Source organism: Aspergillus flavus, chromosome 5 (genome assembly GCF_009017415.1).
Source record: "Aspergillus flavus chromosome 5, complete sequence".
NCBI lineage: Eukaryota > Fungi > Ascomycota > Eurotiomycetes > Eurotiales > Aspergillaceae > Aspergillus > Aspergillus flavus.
The window spans coordinates 60836-82986 of record NC_092408.1 but is presented as its reverse complement, the minus strand read 5'-3'; the positions used below and the strand labels follow the sequence as shown (position 1 = coordinate 82986).

The window sequence follows — 22151 nt, the reverse complement described above, 5'->3', positions numbered from 1 at the left end:
TCTTTCCCATCAGCTGTACGTTCCTATTTAACTGCATAATCCTGAGCAAACAAGTCCTCTCGAGCAGTCTCTGGCGTAGACTTGCCGCGATAATTCAAACCATCACTGCCTTGTAAATAATTATTAGGTCCTGCCCTAACAACGCAGTGACTGCCGCGGTCCAAATCCAGGCAAATGGCTAATTGAATAGTAAGAGAGCTTGTCTGATTCCATCCTTCTCCAATGTGTCGGTTCAAGCTCGCAATTCTCGACAGAAGAGGAAAGTCAAGTGGGGTCCAAAGGACAGTTCTATGGTTCAGCCATTCTAGCTGCAAAGGATCGCACCAAAGTGAAAGCATGCACCCGTCAAACCAGATGGTAGTTATTAGGGTTTGACTAGTCATGGTGGCTGGGAGGGCCCACCGAAAAACCCACTTCCGGCCCCGAATGTAAGGTTGATCGAAGTTTACTGGGAGGCAGGTGTACAGTATAGAAGACTTTACTATGGTCATTACCCTGCTTAAGTGGTATGCGCGTATCCCTCATCAACGCGACCATCAAATGACAAGATGCTGGGACTTGACCCATAACTCTTGAGCACGAATATAGGACTTCTTCTCATACGACTGCGTAGGGTCCGCCAGGCTACCATTGCAGGCCTATTACAGCCTCAGGAAACGCACCATAATAATAGAGAAAAGATTACGATCCCTAGCCACTTATCAGATGAATCAAGAGTCTCCATTTTTTCATGATCATGGATCATCGTCCATTAGCACCTGTCACTTTGGCAAACGATCGGCGACATATCTTCATACACGCTATCAAGTAAAGGATGAGGCAAAATGAACATTAGCTTTCATTTGCAATAGAATGAATGTTACTAGACAGTCTGCCTGCTGCTTCAACCCGCACAAAATAGTTGACAATCCTTTGTTAAAACTTAGACTCCACTAAATTCAGCAACGACCCCCCGCCCAGTGGGCACCGACTGTCCAGGTCTATGCCTCCAAGTCATATGGTGGAGAGGGGGCGGCACAACCAAAGGCTGGCCGTTGAGCTCCCTGGCATCAACCCAGTTCCCGTGAATCTGAGCCCGCATGCGCAGCGGCAACTCGATGACTGCCACGGGATGTTCGAAGTCCTTCGTGTCAAGGATCACAAGATTGGTGAGATTGATATCAAGGCGATCAACCGCGAATATAACGTGCCCATCTCCCTCCGGGGCACTGTCGGACCGAGGGATAAACACTGGTTCTTGACACCGACAGTTAGGGCCCGGATAATAGACCTTGAGCTCTCCGGTGCTCTTGGTCAGCATGGCGGTGGCGTTGAGTCCTTCGAAAACATGCTTGTTCACAAGAAACTTCTCCGTTTCGGAATAGTAGATGTTCATGAAGATGTGGTCGTACTTTCGACAGTAGAAACGTTCGTCGATCCTCGTAAACTCGTTGGGAATGTCCACCAGGGTAACGGGATCTGGGATCCTCGTATTGCTTGGCTGACTGACATCAATCTCCAGCCGGACTAGGTCCACAACAGTCTTTTCAGATGGTTTCTTGCCGTCGGTCTTCGGCCAGAATGGGAAGAGGCTCTCATGAGGCCATGTGCCTTCGAAAAAGATCTTGCCGCCCTCCTCCCACGCGCCAGCCGTATGTACAATTTCCGAGTTGAAATCCTGCGTATATATCCGGTGCTCATAGGGCTCCCAGCCTGAGCCTTCCAAGGGGTGCTTGGGATGTCTTGGGGCTACCACAAAGATGGCGGGCCGGCTAGTGTCCCAAACAGTGGTCCCGTCGACAAAAGAGGTAGGCCACTGGCAGAAGACGATCCAGTTCTCTGTCATGGCAATATCATGGATGAGCCCCCCTATGGCGCGTTTAATCTGGTGCTCATTTTTGACAATCCCATGACGGTCAATCGAATAAGATATAATCTCGTTTGCGCCGTGATCGATACCCCAGGTGACCAGCTCATTGACGTTGGAATCAATCTTTGGGTGCGCCGTGAAGGTCGGGCTAAGGATTTGATTGCCAAACGGATCCACGCCAGTGGTCTCCAGAGTGTCGGGGTCCATGGCGTAGGGAGGATCCATCTCCTGCAGTGCAAGAAGCCTTCCGGCCCAGTAGATGACGTTGGTGTTGCTGGTCGAGGTCAAGACAGCCTTGACGCATGGATGCTGGCTGAGCGGATGATCACGCATGTCGCCCCAGACGCTCTCTTTCAGGTTCCTCTCCAGTTTGTATCGGTCATTCTGGACATATCGAATCTTGAAATCCACCTGGCCCTTGTGGATGCGAGATGCGCTGACAACCCCGTGGCCTAGGAGCGGACTGTGCCCTGGAAGAGTCGGGGTGAAGTGGTCCGAGCCAACGCGGTAGAAGGTTCCATCGATAGAGTCCGGAATGGTGCCTCGCACCATGACATCGCCGATTTCGCCTTCGAGGCGGATTGGCATGTCATAACCGCCGAGGTCTTCGGTCAGGGACCATCTGGATGGAAGACTTTCGGCACCTTTGATGGGAGGAAGGGTCGTCATTTTCAGGAAACTGTGATGTGAAAGTAAAGTCAGATGTTGTGATAGAGTAATATCGGCGGGGATACACAGGTCATAAGCCGTGCGCAGATGGTATTCCCTTTATATATGTTGCACTGGGAGTAACCACAGGTTCAAAAAACCGGTGATTCCAAGAATTGTTTCATCCCCAACATAGAGAAGGCAACAAAGGCCGTCCTCGGGCGTTGCGGAACCTAAAGACGCTGCAGTGCATGAGACAAAAGTCGAGCTCTGTGTTAGGATACCAATCATAGCAGAGGAATGACGACGATGAACTACTTGCTCTCAGTATTCGCATGGGGACAAAGCGTACCCAATAATTTTGATGCTATTTGGAAACATTATCCACGCCTGCACCCGCCTCCTCTCTTCAGTTCCCCCAATGACCATCCGACGGGATATTTGATGTCTCCAAGTTCTGCCATTGACCGCTGAAGCAGCGCAGCTCGGGTCTCTGTCGAGCTTAGTTCCTAGTACCAATCAATGGCGGGTGACTCTTCCCTATGTTCACCTGTGGTGGGTCAAATCCTCCCGGTAACGACAATCCTGCGACATCTTTTGCGTTCACTAGCCATTCCCTGGTAATACCAAACCATCTATCCAACTGAGCTAATATGTCTATGGATACCGAATGCTTCCTAGAAGTTAAATAGTACAAATGGAGTTTCTAGTCAGTTATTTGGAGTCATCATGTAAGCGGGGTGTCCTTGCACCAAAGATTTGATATCGTTTGTCTCATTGTCTGGAACCCTCCGGCAGAGATGCAGATCATGCGATTAGTCCTTGTCCGCAACTTCTCCCTCCCATTCCAGTTACTGTGTGAGAGTACCTGGAGACTACTGTGGTGGGAATTCGTGATTGCATAGTCTTGGCTTGGTCCGTTGGGCGGACACTGTGGCGGTGGAATACGCAAAGCAAAACCATAATGCGCTTTAGTGGACTGCTCGTCAACGACAATAACCACCAGTGGCTCGGCGCCGACCCTCGATCCTACAGAGAGCGAGGTTCGCCTGAGATCTGCTGGTGGACTCAGCCGGCGGGTTTGGCGGCAGTTGGTACTAGAATCGGTATCCAGGGCTTATGTGTGATGTGGAGGGATATGTCTATATGCCTTTGCTATGTGCCAAAGCACAATGACTCCTACGAAGCTGAATCCGTGGCCAATGCGAAAGGGTTGCCGCTCAGTACAAACTTCAGGGTCAATTTTGTACTCAGGTCATGCATGCATCAGGAGTGGGACGATGGGAAGCGCCGTTGGATCATCCAGATGCACCGAGACCGCGGATGGCTGGGATGGTTCCTCGCGATCTGTTCAGAAACGGGAAGCGTATAGTGGGGAAGTTCCAACGTTCCCACAAACAAAGCCGCTAGTTAACCATAATGCTATGCTATGGTCGTCATTGCCGAGCCTAGGTTGCCAATGCTGAAATTATACCTTGATACAACATATTAACCCTTCATCTACCTCCCAAACAGATTGCAAACCCAGTCTTTCGCTCCTGACCGTTGGCAAAAAAAAAAAAAAAAAAAAAATGTGCCTTCCCTCTTGCCGAGACTACAACTGTGACGGACAGGATTGAGAGGCTCTTAGATGGTGACTTTTCCCATGAGTTCAGCGGAGATGCCGTCGCCGTGAATCCTGAAATGGCTCCGACGCCGGTAACCGAGCCCTCTCTGGTTCTGTTTTGGTGTTGGATTTTGCCCAGCGGAGACCTCACGCCTGCGAAAAGCTTCCTTGAACAGACGGCGCAGGCCGGCAGGTTTTTGGGGAACACTGTCACAGAGCGTAAGTTCTTAGGCTTCCATCCTGACATGAACTCCAGTTCCCCCCTGACCTGTATCCAGCTATACCAGCCGCCTACGGCTTGGGTGATTCATCTTCGGGAACCTTCTTCTGCAGTCCAAACGTTGATCGGATATATCAGAATGTTGGCACCATCTTAGCACGACCCCCTCCACCACACCCACTGCCCGCTATTATCTTTCATAATAACCACGATAAGGGTATTCGGCACCGAGTTGCCGATACTGTCGGGAAGGGGGCTCTCCGAATCGATACCAACATGTCATTCTCGGCCTCCATGGGTGCACTTGGCTAGGCTGTGCTGGTGAACAGGAGCTTGCACATGCAGCCAATATGGGTCATAGAATTAGAGGAAGCGCTGGATCAGAGTGGTCTTTCCTTACCGGGCGGGTTCCCTGCATTTTGGCGCCCTGACCAAGTGGACATAGAACGATTCTCTGGTGAGGAGAAGGCTTTAAGACTGCAGCAGTTGAAGGCGCGACTAGATCCGAACAATCTATTCACCATGCCCTGCCCGGTCTGAGTGGATACTGAATGGAACCGGATACTGTACTCTCCTGTAAAAGTTCCGCCATGATGCGGCTTTGGGTTTCCTAGTTATTTTGCGGATCATTAGTAATCCATTTGCGATGTGGCAATTCCTGGTGAGCCGTCTCAGAATCTACCAGATTCCTCATATCCCAGGTCACTGTTCAATGCAAAGAACAACACACAAAGCCAACAGTCTATCAGACCAGACATGTTCTTTCCCCGTGTACTCTTCAAAGAAGTGCTAGTCGGCTCTTCTCTGGGCCCGAGCACGCAGCAGGAGCACAAGTCTCTACGAGGTCGACGGCGAAACAAGAGCAAATTAGGCTGTCGAGAATGCAAGGCAAAACGGGTCAAATGCGACGAGGCCTATCCGACGTGCAAGCGGTGCCAGCGTCACGGTCTTGTCTGTTCGTCAGCCCCGCGGCCAACACAGTGGCAAGTTGAGACACCGTGGCTCTCACTGCAGCCTAAAACGCATGTCAATCCAAGGCTCCTACAGTATTGGCTGGAGAAAGTCAGCCAAGCGTCCGTTATAGATCCTGAAAACAATCCGTTCTCTTTCCCTCTTTTGGAACACATTGCCCAATCGCCCGCCCTGCTCCATGCTATCCAGTCAGTCAGTGCCAGCCATGAGCAGTACTTTCCGGCCAACACTCCCATTCTAGCCCTTGAGGAACGTGGCAAAGCCATAGCTTGCCTTCGGAAAGAGATAAATCAGATCCAACGCGCTTCTTACACACATCTTTTGACCATTATGCTGCTGGCTCTGACGCAAATTGCCGATTCTGACCCGAAAGATTACGGAAAACAGCATTTATTTGGTGCCCGCGCTGTGATCAACAGTATGCTCCGAGACACATCTACGTCAACGACTAATGACCCTGTGGTTCGACTCTGTCTGGGAATCTATCTTTACTGGGACATGTGCAGTTCATTCTTGGTAGATACATGTGAGCCACAGGATCTCAACTTATTGAACATATCCGTCGCGGTACACAGGATGGGAGACTGGCACCATCCAATGTACGGAACATGTAGCCGATTACTCCTTATCATAGCGAATGTCGGACGATATTGCCGACAGATACATGATATGCCACAGAGCCGCAGCCAGGTGCAAGAAGCCATACTGGAGGCTCAACTTAGGACCTGGGCGACGAGTCCCCCAAATCCGGACCTGGGCCACTTATATGAAGCATTCCGCAACCACGGGCTCGTTTTCCTTTATCGATCTCGTGCACATGCACAGAGAGGTTATGCCACGGATCCAGATGTGACTGAAGCACAAGAGTCTTTGATCCAACAGTACGCCGAAGAGACAGTCCGCCATCTGCTAATAATTCCTGAGTCCTCGTGCTCCCTTAATTTTCAATCTCTCCCTCTTTTCGCAGCCGGATCCGAATTGACTGAGTCGAATCACTTCCTGCGCGATGAAGTGCGTGGCAGACTGCGAGCCATCTATTCTTTGAATCGCCTTCCCGCCAATTTAATGGCCCTTCAACTCGTCGAAGAACTCTGGGATGCCCGAGACAGTGGTACCCCCTCCTTCTGGCTATCACACACGTTGCAGAAGGATTGGCGATTGCTTCTAACGTGAGGCTACTTTCTCAAATCTATGCTATCAGTCCTTTGGCTGTACGCCCTCCATTCTCCCAGGGCTCATTAATACCCTTTCCACCCAAAGCGCAGAGTACCAATCCCTCATATTTTCTTCGATTTTCACGAATGCTCTCTGCACGAACGAAATAAATATGGGCCTTCTCCCGCCGGCGCTCTGGCTCGATTATCCCTGAAAGTTGAGCGCAGAGAGCAAAGATTACATTCATTGAACAAAGAAGGGCAATATCATCGGCGGTCGTACCGGAACCCGTCCACACGGATTCGTAACAGTTCCCAAGGGCGTATCGATCAAGGAAAGGATGAGGCGGGTACACAAGCTTCCAGTACGCATCAACAAGCTCATCCGTGGTTTTACGTGGCAGGAGAACGTATTGAATCGCCCGCTTGGTGAAGAAAGAACTCTGCGTCTCGCCGGGGTTGGAGAGCCCTACTTCGGTGATTCCAAAATCTGCACTGTTCATCTAAGTTTGGAGTCAATAGCGTGCTGCATCTGACGCCTGAATGAGTCGGCACTGTTGCTGCCAGAATTCATGGCTTCCTGACGCCTCACCAACCATGCCAGTCATGAAGCCCGTCACTCCTTGATGATTGGGCCCTGGAGAGTTCCAGGGAGATGTTTGAGATTCATCCTTTCGCCAAGCCAACTTTTCGCCATGGAAGGACACCGGTGTACCACACCGCTCAATGTTGCGCGCAGGATGAAGCAGATTTAGGTAGTAGTCTGCAAATTGATCTCGATCCGGGTTCTGTGTATTTGTCTCCGGCGGAGTAGGCTCTAAGGTTGTTATAAGCCAGAAGATTGAGCGAGAGCGAGCGGCCCCCGAGGGGAAATATTGACCCAATATTCCATTACCTAATTCCACGGCAAGATATCAGCCCTATGGTTCACTCTGGCGATATCTAGTGGCCACCATTCTCTTCTGTGCCCGTTGTTTGGATGCGCAGTGACTTCACTGGATACTATCGACAGACCCTTAGGGACTCGAGCCTATGATTCCATGAATCACTTTCTCTCAACATCTACCATTGCCAGGAGAGCTATAGGTCGTCGGATTTCTTTCTCCACAACTGCCTAGACCCACTGCTATCTGTTGAAGCTTCGTATTCTCCACCTTCGCAGCGAACATGATTGGCACGTTGAGTAATCGAACGCTTACATTAGCTCACCAAAAAGGAGATGGTCGCCGGTTTGCGAATCTCTAATTCAAAGAACGAGAAGGTAGATTTGATGAATCACGATCTGGCCCGATTCGAATTGCTGTAGTGATTTTCTTCTCACTGGTCAGGCATATCTTGTCCGTTTCAGGAACTTGATGGTTGTTGCACCGCCTTCTTGACCGCCTGCGTTGACCTCGGGCAAAAAACAAAAACGCCTACAATGGAGGGAGTGGCTTGGTGGGGAATCAAAACAAAACAACACGCGACCCGACGTGTAAATACACTGGACAGAGAAGTCTTTCTTAGAATAGTTTTCTCTCTTGCAGCATATAGTAGAATACAAGGTTGTGCAGCATGATGTCGCTATATATAGTGGTATGGTAGTGATCTGAGATATATATCTGCGAGCTGCACCGTGCATCGAAGTAGAGTCAGACTTACATTGATGGAACTATGGTTAGAGAAAATCGAATTCTATGTCAATATCGGTACGACTAGTAGAGAATCTATACATGTCAAGACCTACACATCTATAACCAAGATTATACTTAGGGAGAAAACCAGACGTAGAAAAAGAAAAAAGAAAAAGGGCATCGATTGTCACGGAGAATCTGCTACCGCCTTGACACTCCGCCTTCCCAGACTGGTACTTTAATGGCAGTATTCAACTTTGCCCGGCATAAAACAATTTCCGATTTACGAGACTACAATGCACTCCAAGACAAAATACTCGTGTATCTGGCGGTAGGCTTCCCACTCAGCCGAGTGGGATAAAAAGAAATGCAAAAACATACAACAGGAGGGATTCGCTGGTGGTCACCCACCCAACTACTAACCTCCCGGCGTGTGGCTTAAGTACGGCTGAGCGGACGGGAAGCCCTGTTCTCCACACCCTATGGTCGTATGTACTGGATGTTTAGTTGCAAAGAATTATATAGACTATTGATATGTCAGTCAAATGCATTGGGAGTGGAGTTCAAACCTTCTGGTTGTTACCAAGGGCTTGGCCCGCTTGGTCAGCGGCAGAATGCCCTAAGTCACGTCTTCGGCAATGAAGGACAATCTCCATTGCCGAATATACTTCGCACGTCGATCAACAACACTCCCACCGCGATCTTGCTTCTTAGGGTACGGACTGTCCCATACAACTTTAAAAATAGCCGGTTCATTTTCCTCGTTACTTAAGTGTCATTTGGATAAACAATTTAGCCTCAAATGCCACCCCGCATGGTTGATGATCGCCGGAGTATGGCTCTTGGCACTTTGCGAATTGATTGTCGAAGTATACCAATTGTACATCATTAGTCTGAGCCCTGGATAATGGTGGTACTGTATATGGAGTAGGAAATAGGCAACATAAGAAGAAGCCGAAAACCTGCCTGCCTCATCACTTCTTCACTGAAAGTCCACTTCATCATTCACAATTCCACATATTATCACCCGCGTAAAAAAAAGCTCCTCATTTATCCCCCTTTATTGCAAGAGCGCGTTTCTACTCCCTCAAAATGCGTCCTACTTTGGCCTCATTCTGTGTCGCAGCTGCAGAATTAGCCATCAATGCCGCTGCAGCTAGCTCCTCTGGATGCGGCACAAATCCAAGCCTCAGCAACGGTCTCAACTACATGGACGTCAACGGGCAGTCTCGGGAGTACATCATTCAAGCCCCGGACAACTATGATGCCAGCACTCCTCACAAACTTGTGATAGGGTACCACTGGCGGGACGGCACCATGAACAATGTCGTCGAAAACGGATTCTACGGGCTGAGCTCCCTGGCCGGGGATGTGCCCACCGTCTTCATTGCTCCCCAAGGGCTGAGCAACGGCTGGGCCAACACCAACGGTGACGATATCACATTCACCGACCAACTCCTCGAAGCGATAGAATCTTCCTTCTGCATTGATCAGGACCGCCGTTTCGCCACCGGCTGGAGCTGGGGGGGAGGCATGAGCTACTCAGTGGCCTGTTCGCGCGCCGACGTCTTCCGCGCTGTTGCGGTTCTTTCCGGTGCTGAAATAAGTGGCTGTGATGGCGGATCTGTTCCCATTGCCTATTTCGGTCAGCATGGAATTAGCGATAGCGTGCTAAACGTCGAGCTTGGCCGGACATTGCGAGACCACTATGCTCAGGTGAATGGCTGTGATGCTGCGACTCCTCCTGAACCCGGGGTTGGAAGCGGAACCCATGTGGTAACGGATTATACGGGTTGTGCTGAGGGCTATCCTGTCCAGTGGGTTGCTTTTGATGGCGACCACGAACCACTTCCTTCGGACGGAGGTTCCTCGGATTCTTTTACGCCCGGTCTCATTTGGGAGTTTTTCTCTCAGTTCTAACGCAAATGAAGGGAGCCTGCTATGGAATAGTGTTATGGAGCAGAGGAAGGTGGAGAGAAACTATGTAGTGTCATCTACTTTTTAACTATATTGTCTCTTGATGCATGTAGTAAGGCCGTCATGTTTGAGTTTTTCATCCTAATTGATTTATTTGTTTTGTATTCTGGCAACGAAAAGGTTAATGGGCAATGATTGTGAACCCTATGAGCTGACCATATCTGTACTCTATCATAGTATAGACGATTCATTATCCTTAGGATCGGCCGAAGTCACAATCCTGAAGCATGGACAGCCCCACGCGAGGCCTACGGACTAAATACTTTAATATTTTTATTTCTTTATTTTATTTTAATGGTCAATGCGTACAACGACTGCTAAAGAAGCATGGAATCAATTTTGGGATTACAAAAAGTTCGGAATATCTGCAAAAATAATCATTGTAATTGGCTGTTACTAGTGCTTCCATCCAGACCATTCTACTTCATGCCTGCCATGACCGACTCATCCAACCTTCAAAATTTACTAGGTGATAGTAACACGCTCCAGGCCTTAGTAAAGCAGCTAGCGACAGCGAAAAAGTAACAATCACTCTACACCTGCAGGGTTAGGACACCTGGCTTCCATGGCAGCAGATTGTAATCGCCACTGGCATTAGGGTCCCGTCCCTGGTAGAGCAACTGCAAATTGCAAGGATCGACTGTCATCGTTTGATCGGGGTTGTTGCGAACCAGATCACCGTGACTGATATCGTTCGTCCAGGTGGCGCCACTGTTGGCCTTTCCAGCGAAGGGCTGGCTCTCAGTGCCCGCCTGGACCGTCCACTCCCCATCCAGACTATCAGCCGTGAAGGAGCGGAAATAGCGTCCATTGGCGCCCATGGCCTCGACAATCATCAAGTACTTGTTTTGGCCGTCGACGGTGTAGACCTGCACCGCTTCGAATAGGTTCTCCTTCGTGTCACTCAGGATGATCTCGGATTGCGTACCGAAATCGCCCGGGAAGTTATCGATGGGCATGCTGGCGCGGTAGATCTTGCCATTGTCACCCGCAAAGAAGAGATACATATTCGTATCATCGCCAATGACAGTTTGGTCGATGACTCCCGTATCGGAGTCAGAAATCGTTCCCGAGAAGAGAGGCTGGGCCGCTGACCAACCATTCGCGTCGGTGGGATCACTGGAGGTCTTGTAGGAGAATGAGGTCGGACCCCATTGATAGGCGAGGATCCAGACATCCTTGGGCGCAAAGTAGAAGAGTGTGGGTGCAACAGTGCCCTGGTTCATGGCGTTCTGGCTGGCCGAGGCCATCTCGGACCAGTCGCTAAAAGGACCGAAGTTCATCGAGCCATAGTTTCCGGAGGTATCGGCAACTGATCCATAGACGATATGCTGGCCGTTGAACACAACATTGGTGAAGTCCTTGAGCGCAGCCCATCCTGCCTTAGGCTCCGCGAGCGCGCCGGTTGATGTCCAGCTGTAGCTCGATGGTAGGGCGCATTGCGCTGCGGCACCTCCCACTAAGGCAAGCAATGCTGTGCAACATAGGGATTGATCAAGAACTTTCTTTGTAACTTTCATTGTGGACTCTGTATTCAATGACAAGCAATGGGAACAAAAGTGGAGCAGAATGTTGTAGTAGCAACTTAAAACGACGACACTGGGCCAGATTTATAGCCCCAATACAGGCTTGATTTAATTATTGCTTCTGCAACGCACCGGCTAAAACCCGAAACCATTCAGCCGCGAGTGTGTCTCATGTGTTTAATTCTACCCATAGGAGTTGCATGGACACCTGAACTCTTTGCCGACCGAACTGCAGGGTGCATCGAACACATATCGGACTTTTGCCTTTTTCGTTCATAGTGTATGTTTCATTTGGCCTAAAACAAACCTTCAGCCGACAGATCTGCAAGAGCTTCTGCACCCCGCCTTGTTGTTGTACCTCCTGTGTCTGGGTCTCAAGTTAGGTGAAAGGCCCACCCAGGCCAAGGCCCTAGTGGATTACATGACCCCCGATAGGTCGCGGTTTGCTGAATACCGTTACCTGTGTCATATCGAGTAAATAAGTTAGTAGAGTTAGGAAGGTGAAAGGATCATTCAAAATATAACCTGTTAGCATCGAAATTTTTCAAACTGTATATCCATCTCTATGGACCGGATTTCGTGGTGTTTTTATAGGGTTGGGTTTGGGTCCAGCATCGGGAACGTGACTCAACCCGCGGGTTCAAAGCCCAAAACCTGTACGGTACTGTACATACCGGTGGGTAAGAAACAGGTCGTCCTGGAACCCGCGGGAGCTACCCGCGGGTGTTGGCGAGCCCTGGTTACAACTATAACATAATAGATTGATCGTCAATATTTAGTCCTGCCTTCTCGTATTTCTTTTATTACAAACATACCCACTGACATACCCCCTCTGAACGCCTACTAAGTTGTCTTGACCATACGCGCATCTTTGTTTTGACCTTGGAGGAGCGCTCTACTATCAAGCTACTATATTTATTGTATAGACCTGGAGCCTAGGTTTGAACCATATAATGGCTTGTATCTATTTCCATAGTCACATATACCAAATTGCTTCATCAGCGATAGTAGTTTAGCGCTGCGCCATGGGAGGGGTTTGCAGGGGTTATGAAACGTTGCCACGTCCATCCAGGCAGGAGGACCAATTACGGACATTGCATATTCATCCTTCTGCGGTGCTTTGCCGGTATCTTCCACTGGGTGATAGCATCCGGCTATTTTGATTCTCGAGAGTCAAGAGTAGGTAGATTTCACATCTCCGGTGGGGTAAGTCTCACCAACTCAACCTACTAGTATCTACAGAGTACTGATATTGTTCTTGTCTAAAGTTTAATTGGCCACGGACATTTCCTTCATGTGGCATTGCTGCCCATTCACTTTATGCCTCAAACTGCGTGACGATAGAATATACTCCAAAAGGCGGTTGTATATTGACAAGGCCCCAAGCTTTCGTTGGTACTACAGATCAAAGAGTCGGTTTTTCCTTCATTTTTCCTTTTGAATTCTATCTTTACAAAACTAGACAATCTTCAAGAGCCATCATGAAAGCCAACCCTTTCCTCCTGGGGCCATTGATGAGCATGGCTACTAGAACAGTATCCCAGATCGCCAATCCAACCTTTTGGGAGGATTTTGCGGACCTCGATATTATTCGCGTCGATGATACATTCTACTATTCTGCCTCCAATATGCATTACTCCCCCGGTGCCCCACTGTTGAAATCATACGATCTTTTGAATTGGGAGTTTGCGGGTCACTCCATTCCAGAGCTTACATTCGGCTCAGAGTACTACCTCGAAGGTGGCAACCACGCATACATTCGCGGTACATGGGCTTCGACATTGAACTATCGACCAAGTACGTCGACCTTCTACTGGATGGGCTGCATTGATGGTACCACATACATTTACACGGCCCCCAATGCCGATGGCCCATGGACCCAAGCCTCCACGATCAATAAATGCTACTATGATTGTGGTCTGCTCATTACAGACGATGACAAAATGTATGTTGCCTACGGGAACAGTGGGATCTCCGTCGCCGAGCTTTCCGACGATGGGCTGAGCGAAGTGAGCTCCCAGATGGTTTTTCCTACGGACGATGCTGGATATCTGGAGGGATCTCGGTTTTATCAGCACAATGGGAACTTCTACATCTTTGTGGTTCACCCCGCTAATGAGGAACATGTTCTTATGTCAACCTCTGGTGTATTCGGTCCTTATGAGCGTCGCCTACTGATTTCCGATGCTGGCAATCCTGTCTCAGGGGCCGGATACCCACACCAGGGAGGTATTGTTGACACCCCGAATGGGGATTGGTATTATATGGCCTTTGTTGATGCCTATCCTGGAGGACGAATTCCAGTTCTCGCTCCTTTGGTCTGGGGAAGCGATGGCTGGCCTTCGGTGGAGTTGGTGGACGGTGGATGGAGCACAACTTATGACGCGGTGAATATCACTCCTCCGTCCACTCCCATCTCATCCTTTGAACCATACACCGACCAATTCACGGGAGATACCCTCTCGCCACAATGGGAATGGAATCACAACCCTGACAATGACAAGTGGTCGATCGACCATGGGGTCACACTTACCACTGCCTCAGTGACCGATGACCTATACGCAGCGAAGAATACCTTAACCCATCGTATTCTAGGCCCTATCTCAACTGCCACCATCCACCTTAATACTAGTTCCATGTTCAGCGGTGACCGTGCGGGCCTTTCACTGCTCCGTCATTCCTCCGCCTGGATTGGCGTCGTCAATGACGGAGGCACCTCTCACATCGGCGTTACCACGGGCCTGGAGATGGACTCGGATTGGAACACCGTATCTACAGGGACGGAGAGTGCGAGGGCCGAGTTCTCTGGTAGTGAGATATGGCTTCGTGTAGAAGCAGACATCACCCCTTACGCGGGAAGTGGCCAGTTCTCGTACAGTTTAGATGGCGTGACGTTCACGAACTTGGGAGATACCTATGAATTGAACAATAACTGGGAGTTCTTCATGGGGTACCGCTTTGGTATCTTCAACTTTGCGACTACTGGGACTGGAGGAAGTGTAGTGCTGAACTCGTTTGTCTTGTCGTGATTTACCACCTTTTTCTACGCCGCACGCCAATTCCTTAGCATTTGGCAGGTTGTACCGGTGGAGTCCGTTTGTGTTCGCATAGTGTTATTATGTATTGTCTATAATGTGTCTAGGTATCCGAGTAATGAACGTCAATCCATTTCTATCTACTGCTACATCCATACTCCCTACGCGCTGAAAATACGGTTATGAAGACGGGACAAGGACTCCACTTCCAGATTGCAGTCAATGTGGGGATTTACGGAGTATAACGCACTGGCTCCACCTCACAGCTGTTAGGTTGTTTCGGCACGCAGGGCGCAGGGTCCGCGCGCTGCAGAAAGATGGGTCCAAAACCCTGTTATCTACGTTACATCGGGTCTCGAGAACTAATATCCGGCAAAGGCGATCTCAAAATTGCCGTCTTCAGGTCAATGTGACCCGTCTAACCATATACTTCATCCAGAACGGTCACTATTCCGACCCATCGGAAGTATACCTTGGGGCAGGAAGAATGTAAAACCTGGTGCATATCTTCACGGATATATGTCGATCAATGCTGAAATCGATGACATTCGGCTGCGGCCCCCCACTCCCCTGGATTTAGGCTATATGAATATCTTCACGAAAGCTGACAGGGTTCCTGCATGCGATGTCTCGAATGAGAACGAGGCTGACCCTCTTAGGACCAGCCTTATGATTCAGTGGCTTTTTGCGCCCCACTTGGAAGTTGATCTGTGCGGGAAATCCGGAATAGATTTGACTTCTAAGTGCCGATGGTGCAGGCTGGCAGTTGGTTGGCTCGTATGGTTCCTACCTACCCCTTTTCTCCACAGTGAAGTATTGCTAACTTCTGCTACGTATCGTGCACCGCTGTCCATGCCATCGACTGATATGTGCGGGGCGAGATGCTCTCTAGGTCCTCGCTACTGGTCGGATTTGGGTCCAATATCAGGAAATATGCCCGACCCGCGGGTTCAGATCCTAAGTCCGTACCTAAACCGATCCACCCACGGGTTAGATGCATAGTTTACCTATAAAACTCACTAAAATTGTATTGTGAACATACTAAATGAAGAGTTATGGGAGACGTGTTATTCGAGCCTGTATATCCCAGATGTTTGCTCTTATCAATTTACAGGTCCTTACGAAGAGCCTATGCGTGTAAGATCTAAGCCTCTTCTTGACCCGCGGGTTTTGCCGAGCCCTAAGGATGTGCTGTCTTGCCAAGAGTCTCCCTAGCTCGCACTCGAGAAGAGGTTTCATAGTAGGACACACTAGACCTTGGCGAAACCTCGGGTGTGCCTCATATCCCAGGGTCCTTTAGCTGCCAAGGAAGCCCCACAGGGTGATCCTGCATATCAAACAAGGCATCCAGAGATGCTGTCCTAATGTAACAAACTGCGTAGTACGCACTCTGCAATATTCAAGTCCTCTTCTAGAGTTTCAATACTTTTGCCTAAATAGCTCTCTCCACAGAGGAAATATCAAGTCGGCCGCAAATGCCTATATATATTCCTCCAAGTCAATGATCATGACTTCTCTACAACACATCCAGTCTCTATCGATTTCGTTCCCCATCCAAAATGGTCCAATTTTCATCCATCGTTCAGTGTACCCTCCTTGCAACTGCTGCTTCGGCATACGTGACGAGCCGACAGGCAGCGGAGAGCCTTCACGACGCCTTCACCGCAGCTGGGAAGAAGTATTTCGGGAATATCGCGGAGCAGGCTCTGCTGGAGAATCCTCAGAATGAGCCCATCATTGCTGCGGACTTTGGCGCTTTAACTTGCGAAAACAGCATGAAGTGGGATGCCACTGAGCGTATGTTGTTCATTGCTACTACATGGTTATCACTGCTGACCCCAGATAGCTACCCAGGGAGGCTATAACTTTGATGGAGCTGACTATGTTGTATGCTCTCTTTCTTCCCTTCTCTTTGAATTTTAATAATAGGATATAGGTCAATTATGCCGTGGAAAAGGGAAAGTTGCTTCGCGGACACACTCTTCGTACGTTTGACCCGTCCTCCACCCATTCAAACAGGTGTACTAAGGAAGAAATCCCGCAGTCTGGCACTCCCAGCTCCCCTCATGGGTTTCCCAGATCAGTGACCCTGCCACCTTGACCGGTGTCATCCAAGACCACGTTACCACCCTGGTGTCCCGCTGGAAGGGACAGATCTACGCTTGGGTATGGCACGTAGCATTTATCAGGGGTCAACCCCACTGACAGTTATAGGATGTGGTGAACGAAATATTCGCCGAGGATGGGTCCCTTCGCGAGAGTGTGTTTTCAAACGTCCTTGGAGAGGACTTTGTCCGGATCGCGTTTGAAGCTGCCCGTGCCGCGGACCCCGACTGCAAGCTTTACATCAATGATTACAAGTAGGACCTTATGACCTCGGGATATGTGGCGGTATGCTGACTACACGGTCTAGCCTGGACGACGCCTCCTACTCCAAGACCCAAGGGTTCGTGAGTAAAGTTGGTGAATGGATCGCTGCAGGAGTTCCAATTGATGGGATTGGTATGTGGCTCGCATGTCTATTCAAGCACGCATAGTAACAAACTAACCTCCTCTAGGCTCTCAGTCTCACTTTGGGTGAGAGCTTTCGGACTTAGAATAAAAAGAACTCATCATACTGACTCTAAGTTTTAGTGCTGGAGGCTTCCCTACGTCTGGCGCCCAGGCAGCGCTTGAGGCGCTTGCGTCGACCGGTGCCTCCGAAGTCGCTGTTACCGAGCTTGATATTGGAGGAGCCACTTCGGACGATTGGGTCAATGTAAGTAAACCTTTCCTTCTTGCTAGTTGAACAGTACTTACAGGACATTCCAGGTTGTCAACGCGTGTCTGAATGTAGAGAAATGCATCGGGATTACTGTCTGGGGTGTGTCTGACAAGGTAATCAGCATCTTTCTCTTTCCACTGGTTGCACAGCAGGAAGCTAACAGCATCTAGGATTCCTGGCGCGCAGACGAAAGTCCCTTGTTGTTCGATGTGAACTACCAGCCAAAGGATGCTTACGGCGCTATCATTGCTGCGCTCTAAGCTGAGCGTGATATCTATCTTGGTTCTGCGACGGACATAAAGTCAGATGGTGGTTGGACGTTATTCAGTTTCAAATATCAAACTGTCATTCATCTTTAGCACTTAAACACCCTATGCTAGTACTCAATATCGCTATCAATAGATGGCAGTCTGCCTTTTCACCTACATTGGTCGCTATCCTACATGCATACAAACCAAGCCCAGAGCACCAGCGACTAGATAGATCACCAATATCTTGTCAATGCTCAAGGATGCTACACATTCTCCTCAGTAACCCACAAGAGAACACTCTCCTCCTCATCCTCCACCACATCCCTCTAAGCTGCCCAGGACAACGGATGTGGTATACAACTGATCATTAAATTGGTATTCTGTCGATATACCGTAAACCAAACCTCTATGACATTGACTACCTAGTGTATACCACAATACAGACCGAATATATATATGATTCCGTGTGTTTCCCTTTTTTATCAACCTACGGGTGCCCAATAGAAAACTATGGATTCAAGATCTAAAGTTCTAAACCTGTGCGTAACGGCCCTAACCTATGGATGCAGACCGAGGTCTACAGACGACAGTGATGCAGCACTTCGATCATGCTAGCCGCTAGTCTGCGAGCATAACAACTGGGGTGGCGGCATGCTGTTACAGATTTCAGCACTTACTCAATCTCCAGCAGATGATCAAGCTCGAATTCCACTTCCCACCCTTGTTCTTCCAGCTCCAGATACCCAGGCACACTCTGCTCGATGATCCGGGCCCACACGTCCCAGTTACTGCGGGAACAGTAGGCGGGATGGAGAAACAGATTGCTCTGTCGAGTGGACTCCAAGAGGTCGAGGATCGGAAGGTCCATATCCAAGCTACCGTTCGTTATTGGACAACAATTGTGACCCCACACAGACCAAGAACGTTATGGGGAAAACAAACGGTTCATTATACTATGGCGGTCTCCCGATAGATAAGTCCACAATATCAGACACCAACCGACCCATCCACATGAAACCCATAACTTAGCCCATATTCCACGGCCGGCGGGAGACAGAAGCACAGACACTTCCACTGGAGCCAAAGTCTACAATAGTAATCCGCCCGGTGGCCAGTCCGGGTGAATCGACCACGAACCACGCGTGGCCTGGTAGGTTGAACACTACCGTGCCCTGCCGGGTCATGGCAAGTCGTTAAAGTCTGCGGCGGCGAGGTACAGCGCAGGAAGGATCTCGGGGAGCGTGATAGTCGTAGAAGAAGAAGAAGAAGAAGAAGAAGCTAGGAACTCCGGGATATGGCAGCGAGGGGCCGCGCCCGCCTCTAACCCTTCAAAGGGGTGCACTCCGAGCCATTCATCTTGGTAAATGTAGAGAAGGATCAAGAGTTTGACCAGGTGCACATAGTTGCGCGGATGGGTGTGCCTATCGACTGGTGGTAGGCATAGGAAGCGTTTGTCTGGCCTGGGCAGGGAGGAAACTATAGCTGGGTAAGCGAGAGCTGATGCGCAGGCCGGGGCCCGACTATGATACGAGTCGCGAAATTCCTGGCTGGCAGTCGCCCATTTCCCGACTAGGGTTCCTGATTGGAGTGTCGCTGGCTCGAATTCTTGACGACTCAAGGACTTCAGGCAATATCGACCCCGATAAAAGATTATACAAGATCAAGGACGTGACCGTAAAGAATGCTTCAAAGATATACTAGACCACCGCTAGGTTAATGTTACGATCAGCATGCACAGATGGTCCCACCGGTCCCAATTGTCTAACCGACGACCATATCCAGGCCCACGGATACAAGAAAGAAGGATCAAGCCTGATGTATATCTGCCCCATTCCAACTGAACCGGAACGAGGTATAAGACAAACCCCAGAACTACAATTACTGTACTTGTCTGCTACTCATCTTTGTGGGCCGTGGAAGAACAACCTGAGGTACAAGGTGCGGGAATTCGATCCTGCAGCCTTTGACTGCCTTCCCGTAACGCGGAAGGTTTCTTCATCGACATTGAGAAGGAGAGTGTGTCTGGTGGAGCTCCCGAGAGGAGCTGGAAAAACCAGCTGCGATGCTGGAGGTGAACTTGCTTGTGGCTTCTGCAATTTTGACGCGCACCTATCGGCATTGTGAGACGGAGGACCCCATCAGTTCAACCCTGCCTCCCCTTTGCACGAATTCCTGTCTTCGACGCTTTGGTAGCTGGCTGCCTCGGTGTTCAATCCAAAGCACGGGTTCGATATGAGATCCAGAGCTGATGACGCCGATACTTAGATCATGCAAAATGAAGTTGGGAGCCTGTTCGCGTTTTGCGATTCGATGCCGGCCCACGTCACTAATCTTCTAGCGAACTTATAAAAAATCGAAGTGCACGACGACAATGCTGAGATATATGAGGGCAGTACCAAATCTAAATGGAACTGCGTCGGACATCAGTGCCCAGCTCATGGCTACCTGACTTGCTATCGAGTAAGAACCGTGAAGAAGCATTGAACCAATACTTCAACTTGGCCGTGTTTTTCTCCGCAGACATCTCAACCTGGATTCCCTGATTCTGAATATCATTCATGCACTGTTGTGCTTGCTCTTCCATTTCATGAATGTGCTTTTGCGCTTCTTCTTGCATCTCCTTTATACATTCATTGGCCATCGTGCGTACCTCGGAGGTACCATCGTCGACCTGCTCGCGAAATTCGGCTTCGTTCGTTTTGCATTCGTCGAAGAACTGATCGCGAGACATGCTCACGGCACTATCGACAATCTCATCGACGATAGGGGATATGTGGCGCTTGATTATCGTCTCGATGTATTGTTCCAGACTGCGGCGTGTAATCGGCTCGTCCTTGGCAAAGCTGACTTTCTCCGACTCCGATGCCAGGCCATTGTCTACATCGTTTGGTATGGCTAGGAGATGATCGTGTCGTGATCCAATTAGTACTTTACGAACCTGGCCATCTGACAAACTACTGAACTCATGTACAAGATACGCAAGTCTGTTACGCTCTGTGCGGCCAGGAGAGGAAGCATGTGTGAAGCAAGTTGGACGGATTGAGGACGGGGACGGAGGGGATGGGGGGAGAGTACTCGGTGTATCGGGCTCGGTGGGAGAGCCCCTCGATTGAGGGGATGAAAGGAGCGTTGTTTTTCGTGTTTTATTGTCAAGTGGCATTGGATCTAAATATTATTAATGGACTATTGAATGACAATAGCACATAAAACGAAAATAAGAAGAGAAGATACCTCTGCGCCGTTTTCTCACCCCCTGCTCAGACACGGACTGCTCACAGTATGGGGGTGGGTCCACCTGCTTCACCTGCTCGGACACGGACTCCTGACAATAAGGTGGTGGATCGGGCGATAAACAAAAGACATGCCAATCTTTCTGGACCGTGCGGTGGCGAGCGTGGTCAAACGGCTCTGCCTCCAGACTCCTTCCTCGCAGGGCCTGCGAGAACCTTTCGAGCTTATGGAGTTCTTTATCCCCACATTGTCGTCTGGCAAAGTGTATACGGAGAAATTCAGATCGACAGATCTTTGCAAATGATTGGAGATTCAGGTCTCCTGGGGTGGCTGGGCTTAAAGACTCCGTCTCAGATGGACAAACAACAATCCCGATCGTACGGAGTGTCAAACTCAGTGTTGAGACTGCCGAAACATTGGTGACAAGCGCCGGGATCGTGGGAAGCAAACCAGGTGAACAGAGGCCGTCGTTGCTAGTCCTATGTAATACACATTTTTCGACTCTTTCTGGGGGGATATTCAACCTCACCTGTGATCTGACACGAGGGTTAGCGAGATCTGCCGTGATCGAAAGGGTGATGGATCCTCGGTTGGCAGTTTCATCATGGAAGATACGAAGGCTAGCACGACAAGAAACATCGAAATCGGGTGTATAAACAATCACTGCTTTGTTCAAGACCCAGGGCGGGTTTTGCGATGTGGTGGTCATTGTGTCCTTGCAACATTCGTTGGACTAAAATGGAGAACCCTCGATGCATCGAGTAGCCCTCCCACCCGGGCTTTGGAACAGCGTTGAGCAGCCCTGACTCAGGTAATATGTCGGATCAAGAATGATGATAACAAGATCGGAGTAAAGTGGTAAAAGCTCTTGCGGTCTGGTCACGAGTACGTGCCCAATCCGAAGTCAACCAGTGAAATCGGAGAGTCCTATGAGAACACAGGAATGGCAGGACTGGCGGCGAGAGCGGCAAAAAGCAAATACTTCCTTTACTGATGTCGCAGGGCGAAGGAGGATGAAGAAGAAGAAGAGGAGGAGGAAGAAGACATGGCCAGGGAGAATGGAAGGACGCGGCTGGGACTTGGCAAGTTGGGAAGGCGGGCCACGTGATGATCTACGATCTGGACTTCCCCCATCAAAACAACAGAATTCAGAGGGCAGATCTTTGCTACCGCTTTGACATTCCGCCTTCCTGAATCAATACTAGTGCGGTACGGATGGATTCAACTCTCCGATTTACGATAATCCCTTCCAATGATATCTACCTTGCGATAATTGTGATACTGTACGAACTTAACTGTCTCGGT

At 49.6% G+C, this 22151-nt stretch overlaps 11 protein-coding genes across 11 annotated transcripts; 6 read left to right on the top strand and 5 right to left on the bottom strand.

Annotated features, from left to right (window-relative positions):
- Window positions 1-922: 922 nt before the first annotated feature.
- F9C07_6954 (putative 9-cis-epoxycarotenoid dioxygenase) lies at window positions 923-2518 on the bottom strand (the record flags this gene model as incomplete). Its single annotated transcript, XM_041286236.1, has 1 exon — window positions 923-2518. One exon carries the CDS (start codon window positions 2516-2518, stop codon window positions 923-925), a length of 1596 nt encoding a protein of 531 aa, XP_041147044.1.
- A 1507-nt stretch (window positions 2519-4025) lies between these two features.
- On the top strand, window positions 4026-4857 carry F9C07_1607214 (uncharacterized protein). Its single transcript, XM_041286242.2, has 2 exons — window positions 4026-4322; window positions 4382-4857. Exons 1-2 carry the CDS (start codon window positions 4181-4183, stop codon window positions 4633-4635), a joined length of 396 nt encoding a protein of 131 aa, XP_041147043.2. The 5' UTR covers window positions 4026-4180; the 3' UTR covers window positions 4636-4857.
- Window positions 4858-5079: 222 nt separating this feature from the next.
- F9C07_2233475 (fungal-specific transcription factor domain-containing protein) lies at window positions 5080-6468 on the top strand (the record flags this gene model as incomplete). Its single annotated transcript, XM_041286241.1, has 1 exon — window positions 5080-6468. The coding sequence occupies one exon, from the start codon at window positions 5080-5082 to the stop codon at window positions 6466-6468; it is 1389 nt and encodes a 462-aa protein (XP_041147042.1).
- A 16-nt stretch (window positions 6469-6484) lies between these two features.
- Window positions 6485-6952, bottom strand: F9C07_6956 (uncharacterized protein; the record flags this gene model as incomplete). Its single annotated transcript, XM_041292667.2, has 1 exon — window positions 6485-6952. The coding sequence occupies one exon, from the start codon at window positions 6950-6952 to the stop codon at window positions 6485-6487; it is 468 nt and encodes a 155-aa protein (XP_041147041.2).
- Window positions 6953-9154: 2202 nt separating this feature from the next.
- On the top strand, window positions 9155-9982 carry F9C07_6957 (Alpha/Beta hydrolase protein; the record flags this gene model as incomplete). Its single annotated transcript, XM_041286240.1, has 1 exon — window positions 9155-9982. The coding sequence occupies one exon, from the start codon at window positions 9155-9157 to the stop codon at window positions 9980-9982; it is 828 nt and encodes a 275-aa protein (XP_041147040.1).
- Window positions 9983-10572: 590 nt separating this feature from the next.
- Window positions 10573-11559, bottom strand: F9C07_2071124 (putative alpha-L-arabinofuranosidase axhA; the record flags this gene model as incomplete). The annotated part of the gene is made up of 1 exon (XM_041286235.1): window positions 10573-11559. The coding sequence occupies one exon, from the start codon at window positions 11557-11559 to the stop codon at window positions 10573-10575; it is 987 nt and encodes a 328-aa protein (XP_041147039.1).
- A 745-nt stretch (window positions 11560-12304) lies between these two features.
- Window positions 12305-14856, top strand: F9C07_1607042 (beta-xylosidase). The gene has a single exon (XM_041286239.2). The coding sequence runs from the start codon at window positions 13047-13049 to the stop codon at window positions 14592-14594; it is 1548 nt and encodes a 515-aa protein (XP_041147038.1). The 5' UTR covers window positions 12305-13046; the 3' UTR covers window positions 14595-14856.
- A 1303-nt stretch (window positions 14857-16159) lies between these two features.
- On the top strand, window positions 16160-17624 carry F9C07_2107378 (glycoside hydrolase superfamily; the record flags this gene model as incomplete). The annotated part of the gene is made up of 10 exons (XM_041292664.1): window positions 16160-16397; window positions 16447-16487; window positions 16537-16585; window positions 16645-16766; window positions 16815-16960; window positions 17014-17102; window positions 17159-17177; window positions 17235-17358; window positions 17412-17477; window positions 17535-17624. The coding sequence occupies 10 exons, from the start codon at window positions 16160-16162 to the stop codon at window positions 17622-17624; spliced, it is 984 nt and encodes a 327-aa protein (XP_041147037.1).
- Window positions 17625-18226: 602 nt separating this feature from the next.
- Window positions 18227-18483, bottom strand: F9C07_6961 (uncharacterized protein; the record flags this gene model as incomplete). Its single annotated transcript, XM_071511551.1, has 2 exons — window positions 18227-18269; window positions 18293-18483. The coding sequence occupies 2 exons, from the start codon at window positions 18481-18483 to the stop codon at window positions 18227-18229; spliced, it is 234 nt and encodes a 77-aa protein (XP_071364165.1).
- Window positions 18484-19789: 1306 nt separating this feature from the next.
- Window positions 19790-21555, bottom strand: F9C07_6962 (uncharacterized protein; the record flags this gene model as incomplete). Its single annotated transcript, XM_041292666.2, has 2 exons — window positions 19790-20780; window positions 20847-21555. The coding sequence occupies 2 exons, from the start codon at window positions 21553-21555 to the stop codon at window positions 20017-20019; spliced, it is 1473 nt and encodes a 490-aa protein (XP_041147036.1). The 3' UTR covers window positions 19790-20016.
- A 220-nt stretch (window positions 21556-21775) lies between these two features.
- F9C07_6963 (uncharacterized protein) lies at window positions 21776-22024 on the top strand (the record flags this gene model as incomplete). Its single annotated transcript, XM_071511552.1, has 1 exon — window positions 21776-22024. One exon carries the CDS (start codon window positions 21776-21778, stop codon window positions 22022-22024), a length of 249 nt encoding a protein of 82 aa, XP_071364164.1.
- Window positions 22025-22151: the final 127 nt, after the last annotated feature.

What these genes read in the sequence shown, in the direction of transcription:
- F9C07_1607214 (XM_041286242.2), top strand. Translation starts at nt 4,181, where the DNA reads ATGGCTCCGACGCCGGTAACCGAGCCCTCTCTGGTTCTGTTTTGGTGT. An exon ending in GGGGAACACTGTCACAGAGC is followed by an intron (nt 4,323 to 4,381) that starts GTAAGTTCTTAG and finishes ACCTGTATCCAG; the next exon opens with CTATACCAGCCGCCTACGGC.
- F9C07_1607042 (XM_041286239.2), top strand. Translation starts at nt 13,047, where the DNA reads ATGAAAGCCAACCCTTTCCTCCTGGGGCCATTGATGAGCATGGCTACT.